This window comes from Lontra canadensis, unplaced genomic scaffold (assembly GCF_010015895.1).
Source record: "Lontra canadensis isolate GAN:19392208 unplaced genomic scaffold, GSC_riverotter_1.0 scaffold43, whole genome shotgun sequence".
Classification (NCBI taxonomy): Eukaryota; Metazoa; Chordata; class Mammalia; order Carnivora; family Mustelidae; genus Lontra; species Lontra canadensis.
This window is the reverse complement of record NW_022631037.1, coordinates 15855716-15868289: the sequence shown is the minus strand read 5'-3', so window position 1 is coordinate 15868289 and position 12574 is coordinate 15855716. Positions and strand designations below refer to the sequence as shown.

The window sequence follows — 12574 nt, the reverse complement described above, 5'->3', positions numbered from 1 at the left end:
TTCTGTACAACAAAAAAATAAGTAGGCAATTATAGATGAATAATACTAAAATACTAAAATGAGTGTTAGGCCAATAACTCCTCAGACAGTTTAGATTAAAACAATTTTCTAGAAAAATATAGCTTATCAAAACTGACAAGAAAGAAAAAAAAAAACAGAATAAGCCTATAATCAGTAAAGAAATCTCAATGGTTAAAATATAGCCATCTAAAAGTATCAGGCCTAAATCCATCAAAATCCTAGAGGAGAACACAGGCAGCAACCTCTGTGACCTCGGCTGTAGCAACTTCTTGCTAGACACGTCTCTCCACAGGAAAAACAAACGAAGAGAAAAATGAATACTGGGACTTCATCAAGATAAAAATCTTTCACACAGCAGAGGAAACAGTAAAAAACAAAAACAAAAACAAGACAACTGACAGAATGGGAGAACATATTTGCAAATGACATATCAGACAAAGGGCTAGTTTCCAAAATCTATAAAGAACTCATCAAACTGAACACCCAAAGGACAAATACTCCAATCAATAAATGGGCAGAAGTCACAAACAGTCATTTCTCCAAAGAAGACATCCAAATGGCCAACAAACACAGAAAAAAATGCTCAAAATTACTTGGCATCAGGGAAATACAAATCGAAACCACAATGAGATACCACCTCACACCAGTCAGAATGGCTAAAATTAACAAGTAGGAAACGACAGATGTTAGCAAGGATACAGAGAAAGGGGAACCCTCCTACACTGTTGGCGGGAATGCAAGCTGGTGCAGACACTCTGGTAAACAGTATGGAGGTTCCTTAAAAAGAAAATAGAGCTATCCTATGACCCAGCACACTACCGGGTATTTACCCCAAAGACACAAATGTAGTGATCTGAAGGAGTACCTGCACCCCAATGTTTATAGCAACAATGTCCACAATAGCCAAAGTACGGAAAGAGCCCAGATGTCCACTGATAGATTAATGGATACAGATGTGGTATATGTGTGGATACATATATATACACACATAATATATGTACATATATACACAGAGCTGTGGTATCTGTGTGTACACACACACACACACACACACACACACACAATGGAATATTACACAGCCATCGAAAAATGAAATCTTGCCATCTGCAATGACATGGAATTAGAGGGTATTATGCTAAGCAAAATAAGTCAGTCAAAGAAAGACAATTATCCTATGATCTCACTGCTATGTGGAATTTAAGAAACAAAACAGAGGGTCATACGGGAAGAAAGGAAAAAAATAAAACAAGACAAAACCAGAGAGGCAGACAAACCACAAGAGACTCTTAATCATAGGAAATAAACTGGGTGTTGCTGAGGGGTGGTAGGTGGATGGATGGGGTAATTGGGTGATGTATATTAGGGAAGGCATGTGATTTAATGAATACTGGCTATTATCTAAGGCTGATGAATCACAGAGCTGTACCTCTGAAACCAATAATATGTTAATTTTTAAAAAGCAAGAAAGGAAAAAATTAAAATCAAAATTAAAATATCAGGACTTAGAGGCGCCTGGCTGGCTCAGCGGATAGAATGTGTGACTCCTGATCTCAGGGTTCATGAGTTCAAGCCCTCCATTGGGTGTAGAGCTTACTTAAAAAAAATAATACAATGAAGAAATAAGAACATCAGGCCTGGAAGGTTTAAAAAGAGTTTCCACTAATCTTTCAAAAACTAGATTAAGCCCAAATCTTTGAAAAATTATTACAAAGAGGAAAAATGAAGGAACACTCCTCAACTAGTAAACAGGACTGGCCAGTATAAACTTGATACCAGATAAGAACAGTTTGAGAAAGGACAGTACAAGCCACATCACTTATCAATACAGTAAATCCTTACTCGCGGTTTTAGTTACCTGCAGTCATCTTAGTCTGTACAAGTGATCCTCCTTCTGAAATACACTCAGAAAGTCAACAGTAGCCCTACACTTCGTCACCTACATCATTCACCTCACCGAGTCTCCTCACCTAAGCATTTTATGCTCACATCCTCACAAAAAGGGTGAGTATAGTACAAGAAGATATTTTGAGAGGGACCAAATGCATGTAACTTTCATTACAGTATATGCTATAATTGTTCTATTTTATTATTATTGTGTTGGTATCTTCCTGTGCCTAATTTATAAACTAAACTTTACCATAGGTATATATAGAGAGAGAGCAAGAAACAATATATGTACAGGGTTTAGTACTATCTCTGGTTTCAGGCACCCACAGTGGGACTTGGAATGTGTCCCCCATGGATAAGGAGGAAGATTACTGTAGAAGCAAAAAAAAAAAAAAAAATCCTCATACAACATCAGGAAACTGACCCTCCAAATTCTTTTGAAATACACCTCATGACCAACTTGAGTTTACCCAGGTTTGCAAGGATGATTTTACATCAAAAACAAAAAATCAGGGTGCTTGGGTGGCTCAGTTGGTTAAGCGACGGCCTTCGGCTCAGGTCATGATCCTGGAGTCCCAGGATCAAGTCCCGCATCCGACTCCCTGCTCAGCAGGGAATCTGCTTCTCCCACTGACCTCTCTCCTCTCATGCTCTCTCTCTCTCAATTAAATAAAATCTTTAAAAACAAAACAAAACAAAAATATCTGTACAAATGGCCAATAAGCATATGAAAAGATACTCCATATAATTGGCCATGAGGGAAATGCAAACCAAACCACTATGAGATACAACTTCATAGCCATTAGGATGGCTAAAATAAAATCTTTAATTTTTTTTCAGATTTTATTATTTATTTGAGAGAGAGAAAGTGAACAAGTATGAGGTTGGGGGTGGGTACCAGAGGGAGAGGAAGAGGGAGAAGCAGACTCCCCACTGAGCAGGGACCCTGACAAAGGGCTCAATCCCAGGAACCAGAGATCATGACCTGAGCCGAAGGCAGACGCTTAACTGACTTAACCACCCAGGTACCCCTATGATAAAATTTTTCAAATAGAAAATAACAAGTGTTGGTGAGGATGGGAAGAAGTTGGAACCCCTGTACATTGCTGGTGAGAATATAAAGAGCTGTGGCTGTTGTGAAAAGCAGTTTGGAGGTTCCTCAAAAAGTTAAACACAGAATTACCATATGACCCAGTAATTCCACCTGTAGGTATACAACCAAAAGAAATAAGAACTCAAACAAATATTTGTACACAAATGCTTGCAGCAGCATTACTGACAAGACTTAAAAACTGGAAACAACCCAAATAAGTTCACCAACTGATGAATAAATAAACACAAGTATTACACATATAATGGAATATCATACAGCCATAAGAAGGAACGAAGCCCTAATACAAGCTACAAGGTCGATGAAACTGGAAAATAATATGCTAAGTGAAAGAATCAAGACAACAGAAGGCAACATATCCTATGATTCCAATTATGTCCAGAATAGGGAAAGCCCTAGAGACAGAGATAGATTAAGTAGTTGGCCAGGGCATGAGGAGGGACGGCTAATGGGTACAGGGCTTCTTTTGAGGGTAATGAAATGTTCTGGAATTAGACAGTGGTGACGGTTGCACAACCCTGTGCATACACTAAAAACCAATGAATTGTACACTGTGAAATGGTGACTTTTTTGGCTTATCTCAATTATAACGAACATAGGCAGTAGAGTCAGACCGTAGAGGGGGACAGATATGTGTATCCTGGGTAACTATTTGCATCTATGTCATAGGTTCCTAGTGTGGAAAATGCAAATGGTGGGTTCCACTCTTCAAAAGTAGGTTCTAGGGCGCCTGGGTGGCTCAGTGGGTTAAGCCGCTGCCTTCGGCTCAGGTCATGATCTCAGGGTCCTGGGATTGAGTCCCGCATTGGGCTCTCTGCTCAGCAGGAAGCCTGCTTCCCTCTCTCTCTCTCTGCCTGCCTCTCCGCCTACTTGTGATCTCTGTCAAATAAATTAAAAAAAAAAAAAAAAAAAGTAGGTTCTATTTCTCCAGTGCTACGAGGAATGCCCACAATAATAATGTAAAATGCTCAACATGCAATGATCAAAAAAATGCAAAATATCCTTGTGATTGTAAGTGTTAGACAATAAGGGACTGAACAGCAGAGAATAAGTATGTCAAAGAGAAGAGTGGATGAGGGGACCAATGAGTCACAGAAGATTTTGAATGGGCTGAGTGAGAAAAATATGTTTATAAAAAATTAAAAATTAAAAAAAAAAAGAATAAGCTGATCCCAGCTCAGTGATTTATTAGCTGTATAAATTTGGCAATTGATTTAATCATTCTGAATCTCAATTCCCCTGTGTAAAACTGAGACAATAATTCTTATCTTTATGGGTTATTTTATGAATGGCAAGTAATATTTGTAAAGTTCATGATAATAAATGATCCTCAAATAGTAAAAAAAAAAAAAAAAAAAAAAAAAAAAAAAAAAAAGTCTTATTCAATTGTCTCTCTAAAACCCAGAGTGGTATCTTTTGCAGAGAAGATAGATAACTCTATAGCTCTCTCTTATATCCAAAACCGGAATTCATTTTAATATGTTGCACATTTTCACAGGAAAAATAGATACAAAAAACAAAGTACAGATACAAGCTGCAACATGGATGAACCTTGAAAACATGCCAGATGAAAGAAGCCAGTCACAAAAGACTACATAGTATATGATTCCATTGACATGAAACATTCAGAATAAGCAAATCCATAGGAACAGAAAGTAGATTAGTGGCTTTCGGGGGGATGGAAGGGGGAGGGGGTATGGGGAGGAAATGGGCAGTGACTGTTAATGGGTTCAGGGTTTCTTGTCAGGGTAATAAAAATTCTAAACTGTAGTGATGGGGGTTGTATAACTGTGAATATACTTAAAAATCATTGAATTATACACTTCAAATCAACAAATTATACGGTATGTGAATTATAGTTCAGTAATTCTGTTAAAAAAAAGACCGTAGGAAATAATCTAGATATGTAATTTACCAAATTAATAGATTAAAGGAAAAAACATGGGCGACTGGGTGCCTCAGTCAGTTGGGCGTCAGCCTTTGACTTAGGTTGTGATCCCGGGGTCCTGGGATTGAGTCCCACATTAGGCTCCCTGCTCAGTGGAGAGCCTGCTTCTCCCTCTTCCTCTGCCTACCTCTCTGCCTGCTTGTGCTCTCTCTTTATCAAATAAATAATATCTTAAAAAAAAAAAATGCCATGTGACAGATACATAGCCCTATTTCCTTATTAACAAAAATCCCAATTTTGTTAAAAGGAGTTACTGGTCAGTTGAAAAAAACCCACTTTCCCCAGACTCGCTTGCAGCTAGACTACGCCATAATTCTGGTCAACAAAAATTAGGTAAGTCTCCTGAGGATTTCTGAGGGTTTTTTTTTTTTTTTCTCTTAATATAAGTACTTGTTCTTCCCTGCACTTACTTCTTCTTGCCCAGAATATGGATGATTTAATACCTGGAACTGTGGTGGTCGTCTACAAGGACAAAAGCCAAATGCTCAAAGATGCCAAAAAAGAGATACAGAAGGGGGCACCTGGGTGTCTCGGTGGGTTAAAGCCTCTGCCTTCGGCTCAGGTCATGATCTCAGGGTCCTGGGATCAAGTCCCACATCGGGCTCTCTGCTCAGCAGGGAGCCTGTTTCCCTTCCTCTCTCTCTCCCTACCTCTCTGCCTACTTGTGATCTGTCAAATAAAATAAAAAATAAATTCTTGGGAAAAAAAAAAGAGATACAGAGGGCACCGGGGGGCCTCAGTCGGTTAAGCTTCTGCCTTCAGCGCAGATCATGATCTCAGGGTCCTGGGATCAAGTCCTACATCGGCGGGGCGGGGGACGGCGGGGGGGGGGGGTCCCTGCTCAGCAGGGAGTCTGCTTCTCCTTCTCCCTCTGTGTTCTCTCTCGTTCTCACTCTGTCTCTCAAATAAATAGAATTAAAAAAAAAAAATGGGTGGTTTGCATTTCCCACCCTGCTTAAAAAGAAAGAGAGAGATAAAACGATCTTAGGACACTGATGATAGTGTGAAGCTGGGCTTCCTGTTACATGAGAAAAGTACACCCCTCTCACTTAGGTTTTCAGTTACGTACAGCTGAACACAATCCTAACCAGTATTAGTTTGCTGTTACTTCTCTTCAACATGTTAGTAAACTCTTAACGTATACGGCAACATAAGGGGAAAAAAAAGAATAGGTTTGAAAGGAAGAAACAGCCTACACTCCAGTGGTGCAGTAGAAAAGATTATATCAAAGTAGCAAAATGTTAACAACTGGCGAATCTACATCAGCGTATTCAGCCTTGGAATTATTCAAAATAAATATTTACGGCAAAAAATACTGATGAGTAAAGCAGTGAATTCTGTGACAACATATACCATGAACAAAGGGAAAAGACAAGCCAAGTTATCAGTAAAGGATTAGAAAAAGATTAGCTTCCAGAATACATGAAGAATTTGAACATATTCTACAAGTCAATCAGTAAGACAAGCAACCCACAAGAAAAACAAGCAGATGACAGGGACTACACATTCATGGGAAACGAAACCCATTATGCCCAATAAACAAAAAGATGCCCCGTGTACTAATCAAGAAAATGCAAATTAAAACAAAAAATAGAGCACTTCACACCCACGCCACCATGGTGGCAAATTCCTTTAAGCTTGAGCACAGACGTACTGACACAACTGTAAAGTGACAGGAACTCTCAACCAGCAACAGAAGTTTGAACAGGTTTGACACTGTCAAGGAGCCTTTGACAACACCTGACAGTTAAAGAGGCACAGAATACTCAGCCATGCCCGTCTTGGTTACAAACCCCGGAGCAGCAGCAAGTCCATTACTTTACGCAGTAACACCAGAACATCATTTGCCTCTTTCATCCTCACTCTCTCATGAGTGTTCAGTGAAGTTTTCCAGAGGCTCATGGTACACGTCACAGCCAGATGACTGCCGAAGCAGACACGAGAATCCAGCTGTCTTCTATTAATTCGGACATTAAAGAGATTTTCAAAAGCGTAAAAGCAATGCCATTCTTCTATTTTTTTTTCTCTGTTTTGGAAAATACTTATTTTTCACAAAAATGTTATTTATGATAACACATAGCAAGTTTATTATTATGATTTTTTAATAAATAAGTATGTTAAGCATATCTCATACAATAAATATTGATAGCTATAACTCACCTAAAAGCTCTTTGGGGTCCTCAATCATGTTTTCAGGGTGTAAAAAGACCCTTAGACCAAAACGTTTGAGAACCACTGCCCTGTGATCACTGGAGAAGTGATCACATATGTATACCAGGAGACATACAAAAATCTTCCTGTAACACTGAGCAAAGAACTGTCCATCAGAAGGAAAAAATGATAGACTGTGTATAAAATAACTAGATAGTCATTTAAAGAAATGAACTAGGGTGCCTAGCGTCTGCCTTCCGCTCAGGTCATGATTCTGGGGTCCTAGGTTCAAGTCCCACCTCAGGTTCCATGTTCTAGGCGAAGCCTGCTTCTCCTGCTTCCTCTGCTTCTCTCTCTCTCATGAATAAATAAAATCTTTTTAAAAATTAAAAATTAAAAATAAATGAACTAGCACTACCTGTATCACATGGCCAAATCTCACAAATAATGAATTTAAAAAGCACAGGGCTGAAAGATATATACAATATACCATGCATATAGTTTTAAAACATCTAAAATCATACTAAAATATATGATTATTTAGTGATACACATATACACAAAAAAAGTAAAAAATAAAAACAATTGGGAATGATAAAAGCAAAAACTGGGGTACATGGCTGGCTTAGCAGGTACAGCATGCCACTCTTGGTCTCAGGGTCATGAGTTCAAGTCCCATACTGGGCACAGAGCTTACTTTAAAAAAAAAAAAAAAAAAAAAGGAAAAATCTACACAGAGGTTACCTCTGCAGAGGTGGGGAAAAAAATAGCATGGGGGAAAGATACACAGGAGCCTTCAATTATATATGGAGGCTTTCAAGTACATATATTAATTACATATGTACTTGAAACACAGGTATTCATTATATTATTCCCTATAATTTTTTGTATGATTGTAATACATCATAAGCAAAAATTAAGAATGCTGAATAGATACAAAGGTGTTAGGAAGGGGAAGACACCATCGGACCAAATGAAGGATTGCAAATTAAAGGTGACTTCGGTTTGACTTAGGTCTCAAAAACTCTAGAAAATTGGAAGAATACCACTGCAATAGCTCAAATTTAGCAAGTCAGGATGAAGAAACAGTTTGGGAAAAGGTAAGGTGGTGGGATTTAGACATGCTACCAGGAGCAGCAAAGATGTAAAGAGAGTTGTAAATTTAAAGATAGTGTTTGGGAGCTGTCAGGGCCAGAGATACAGATTTGGGACTCACTGAATAAGGATGGAAGATTTGAGAATAGATGAGATCAAAAAGGGTAATAAAGGAAAATGAGCGTATGAAGAAGCTATGAGAGAGAGCAGAGGATAAAGCTTGGGGAACAGACACAGAGGCCCATGGCAGAGAAGATAAAAGAGAGGATAGGGAAAGATGGCAGTGAATCCTCAGAAAGGTCAGTGAAGGAATCAGAGTCAGACCCGAGAACATTCAAAAAAAGAAGGTATAAAAAGGTTCAAAGAGAATGACGAATGTGCTAGGTCACTGGATTATATTCGTATAATTTCAGTGTGCCAATTTCAGGAAGCCAATATTGATTGATTCCAACACTTTCTAACCACTCTTCTTCCACCCATTCATTCCAACAAAAGCTGACTATCTTGTATGTAGACACTAATGATACAATAATTGTCTCTGTCTTCATGGTCCTACGATCACAGTAGAAGAGAAAAACTAATCAATTACTAACCTTGATGAATGTAAAATCACAACTATAATGAATGCTATCAATGGGAGTACATGGAGCTTTGAGACTGCGTAATTAGAGAACTGTTAACTCCTCCCTCCTTTCAGCAGTGTATACTGTGCCTTCCTGAACAGAATGTAAGCCCAAGAGGACATACTTTTTTTTTTTAAAGATTTTATTTATTTATTTAACAGACAGAGATCACAAGTAGGAAGAGAGGCAGGCAAAGAGAGAGGGGGAAGCAGGCTCCCTGTGATGTGGGGTTGATCCCAGGACCCTAGGATCATGAGCCAAAGGCAGAAGCTTAACCCACTAAGGCACCCAGGCGCCCCGAGGGCTTACTTTTTTATACTCTTATACTGTTGATTTTCTTTTGATATCTTCTCCAACTGCTCAGCATAATGCTTCAAAATAATGGGTATTTAGTATATCCTTACTTACACATCTGTAATGGGATGCATCAGATTTTGTAAAAAAAAAAAAAAAAGTCCTATTGTACAGAAGAGCTGTGACTTTTTTTTTTTTTTTTTTTTTTTTTAAATAACCTGCTATGGGAGTTAAAGAGGCCAAAAGAAAAGTATAAGCCTTGAAAAGGTTAGCTTGGTGTCTTCAACCAATTACCTTGAGACTGCTTAGGATGATTCTCAAAGAGGGAGCTAGTAAAATCATGGAACGACTGGCACAAAATATTCTCACCTCTACAGAGACAATTTGAAATGTACATTCTACCAATAGTAACCCAGTTCTATGTTATTTTTGCAAATAAAAAGCAAAACATTCATTATAAGGTGATTGGCTCTGATAACAAAAACAGAGTTGAGCGGTATTCAAGAGGCACCCCACAACTACTTACATCACGAAACTGAACCTTTCCCAGTTCTCCTAATTCACTGACGCAACAATAAGCAGCTTCTGACTGTAGAAAAAGCTGGGCCAGCGTCATCTCCTCGCTCCGGAAGAGCTCCCCCATGGTGTCGGAAGAAAGCACCAGTCAACGGGAGTACCTGAATTTCTCTCCAACCTTAAGCAAAAAGAGAAAACTGCATTACTAAAAGGAGCAAACACCACAACATTAAGCCTCTTTTGTTTTGCATTTCATATCTTCCACCCCATGCAGACAGATCTTTAACATCCTGCTTCAAAGGATGGAAAGGACAAATTGCAAAAGGCTGTTACTAAATCCTCTCCCACAGAATACCTAACAAAAAGCCACTTCCTTCAGTCAACATCAGGATCAAATGACAAAATTTGGGGGCGTCCCAATACATAAGAGTGTATCCAGGTTAAAAACAAGAACTGGGATTCCCAAACAGCTCTTTAAATACCCTAGACAGGGTATTATGAGGCAGTGATGTTCATGCTGCCCGATCTTTTTTTGGCTTGTGTCAGGAAACACATGGAAGAGACCTAGATTATTCTCTCATAAAGGATGTCTCCGCTGAGACTAGTTTTCTACCCTCTACTGCCCATTTCTTTTTTTTTTTTTCCTTTAAAGATTTTATTTATTTATTTGACAGAGAGAGAGAGATCACAAGTAGGGAGAGAGGCAGGGAGAGAGAGAGGGGGAAGCAGGCTCCTTGCTGAGCAGACAGCTTGATGCTGGGCTGGATCCCAGGACCCCGAGATCATGACCTGAGCTGAAGGTAGAGGCTTAACCCACTGAGCCACCCAGGAGCCCCTCTACTGCCCATTTCTAACTGTTGGAGTCCCAGCATTACCCCAGAGCTATAGGTACCTTAAAGGGTTTAATCTTCCAACTCCTCAGGAAACACCACTTTCTCCCTAAGGAATCTAAACACATCAGCACTATCTGAAGAAAAAAAAAAAAAGGTGGGGGGCGGGGAGGGAGGGAGGGGGACACCTGGCTGGTTCAGCCAGTACAGCATGTGACTCTTGATCTCAGGGTCAGGAGATTATGAAGCCCCATGTTGGGCGTGGAATTTACTTTAAAAAAAAAAAAAAAAAAAGAGCTGCCTTGCAATATTAAGCTAAATTTCGAGTCCAGCATGACAGGAATATGTTGATAATGACAAAGCAGTTTTATCAAACCACAGAGAATAAACCTGCCACTTCCATAGCTTTCAATTTCTTATCCCCACCTTCAAGATTAATTACATTCCTCCATCTGTTAAAGCTTCTCATGCATGAGCCAATAAAGGTTTCCTTTTAGGGCTGTCTTATCCTTGCCCAGTATGAAAGACAATGGCGCTATCAGTGGTCCTGAAACTGCAATTATTTATTCTCAATCAGCTATTGTAAGGCACAGACTGTGCTCTATCTAAACTCAGCAAACCGTACAATATTTTTAGTATCATGAGGGCATCCATAAGGATAGGTGAAACTGGCATCAAAGGAAGCGTTACTGTTCTGCAACGCTGGAAGACATTTTGAAAAATCTGAATGACAAAACCTTTGTGCATTTGTTCAAGGCAGCAAAACAAAACACTCAGATATAAGCAAAGATTTCTCAAGAGATTATGTAGCCTGTCTTTAAAATTGTCTATACCTTAATCACCCAAAACAGCTGTTATCAACCCTCCCACATCCTCCCCCAAACAAGAATAGAGTCCACAACCTCTAAAGCAGGTAAAATTATGCCTGATCAGCATAGTTCAGGGGCTGCCAATAATGACAGCCTCCAGAGTTGCCTCCCTCCTTCTGTTCTTTAATGATTACAAGTCTCCCTAGAACATCTCTATCCCACTGGAGCCAAACAGAAAACTAAACAGGCTAAAGCGATTCGGGGATGTCTTGTCACAAAACAAAATATGAATAAACAGCAATTCTGCACAAGATGAGTATAAATAAAGCGCCCGGCGCCTAGCCTCACTATTGTCATCCAGCCCTCGCCTCCTACGAGGTATTCAAATTCACCTGCTTCATTTCCTGTCTACCCAGTGAGAAAGCAGGAATTCTGAGCCCAGGCACACCTACCTCCCCAAGTGGCGATTAAAAGGCAGGGAGGGATCATCAAATTGGGAGCCCCTTTAAAAAGCCCCCCAAATTCTTCTGCCTACCCAATAACCTTCTGTTCCTCCGCCTACGCCTTAAACGGGGGAAGGGTCGAGGGCCTCCAAAGAGGAGTGAACCTCCGATTCCTATGCCCCGGGGTGGGGGTACCCGAAGAGGGGTAAACCCCCACTTCCTCTCAAAGACCTAAGATCTCTGCTAATTCCTTTGACAAGCGAGGAGACTAATTAGAATTTCCCATGCCCTTCCGAGGCCTCTCCGGGCCGCGCCGTGCCTACATCCCCCCCGCTCACCTTCAGCCCCGGGCCGGGCCGCAGCCAAGGCAGCCGCCCCAGACCGAGCCCGCAGCCTCAGCGGGTTGGGACATCAGCGCTCGACGTGCGTGCGTCCGCAAAGCCCTGCCCCCGCGCAGCCGCCGGCTCCGCCCCCACGATGACCTCATTGTAGTCAGCCAATGGGGGGAGGCCTGGGTCGGCTGCCGCACTGCAGAGTCGCGGGGGCGCGGGCAAGACCCTGAATGCTGACGCCATCTTGTTCCCGGGGCTGTGACTCCCGCCCTGCGGGACGGGGTGGCTGTGGGGGCTGCTGGTGTGGGTGCTCGAGGACCTCCACTTATATGCCCTTCAGAATCTCTTCTCCCTGACACTTCCCCTCGAGGCTGGGCTGTCTGCTTGCAGATTAATTCACAACTTTTCTTCCTTGAGGAAAGTCACATCAAGGAAGGGGAGACATGAAATGACCTGAAAGCTGGAGGAAGAGCTTATTAAAAGCGCTTACAGTCCAGTCTTCTCTACACTACACA

General features: G+C 40.7%; 1 protein-coding gene across 5 annotated transcripts in view; it reads right to left on the bottom strand.

Annotated features, from left to right (window-relative positions):
- Window positions 1-12185, bottom strand: part of ATP6V0A1 (ATPase H+ transporting V0 subunit a1) — a 60969-nt gene extending 48784 nt beyond the window's left edge. For 4 of the 5 annotated variants that reach the window (XM_032871671.1, XM_032871672.1, XM_032871673.1 and 1 more), the window contains exons 1-2: window positions 12066-12184; window positions 9656-9823 (exon numbers count right to left, since the gene is read on the bottom strand). In XM_032871671.1, the coding sequence (XP_032727562.1) occupies window positions 9656-9772 (117 nt within the window). In that variant the 5' untranslated portion in view covers window positions 9773-9823; window positions 12066-12184. Of the gene's footprint in view, window positions 1-9655; window positions 9824-12065 lie in introns of all 5 variants that reach the window. The other variant, XM_032871675.1, reaches the window with a different exon arrangement.
- Window positions 12186-12574: the final 389 nt, after the last annotated feature.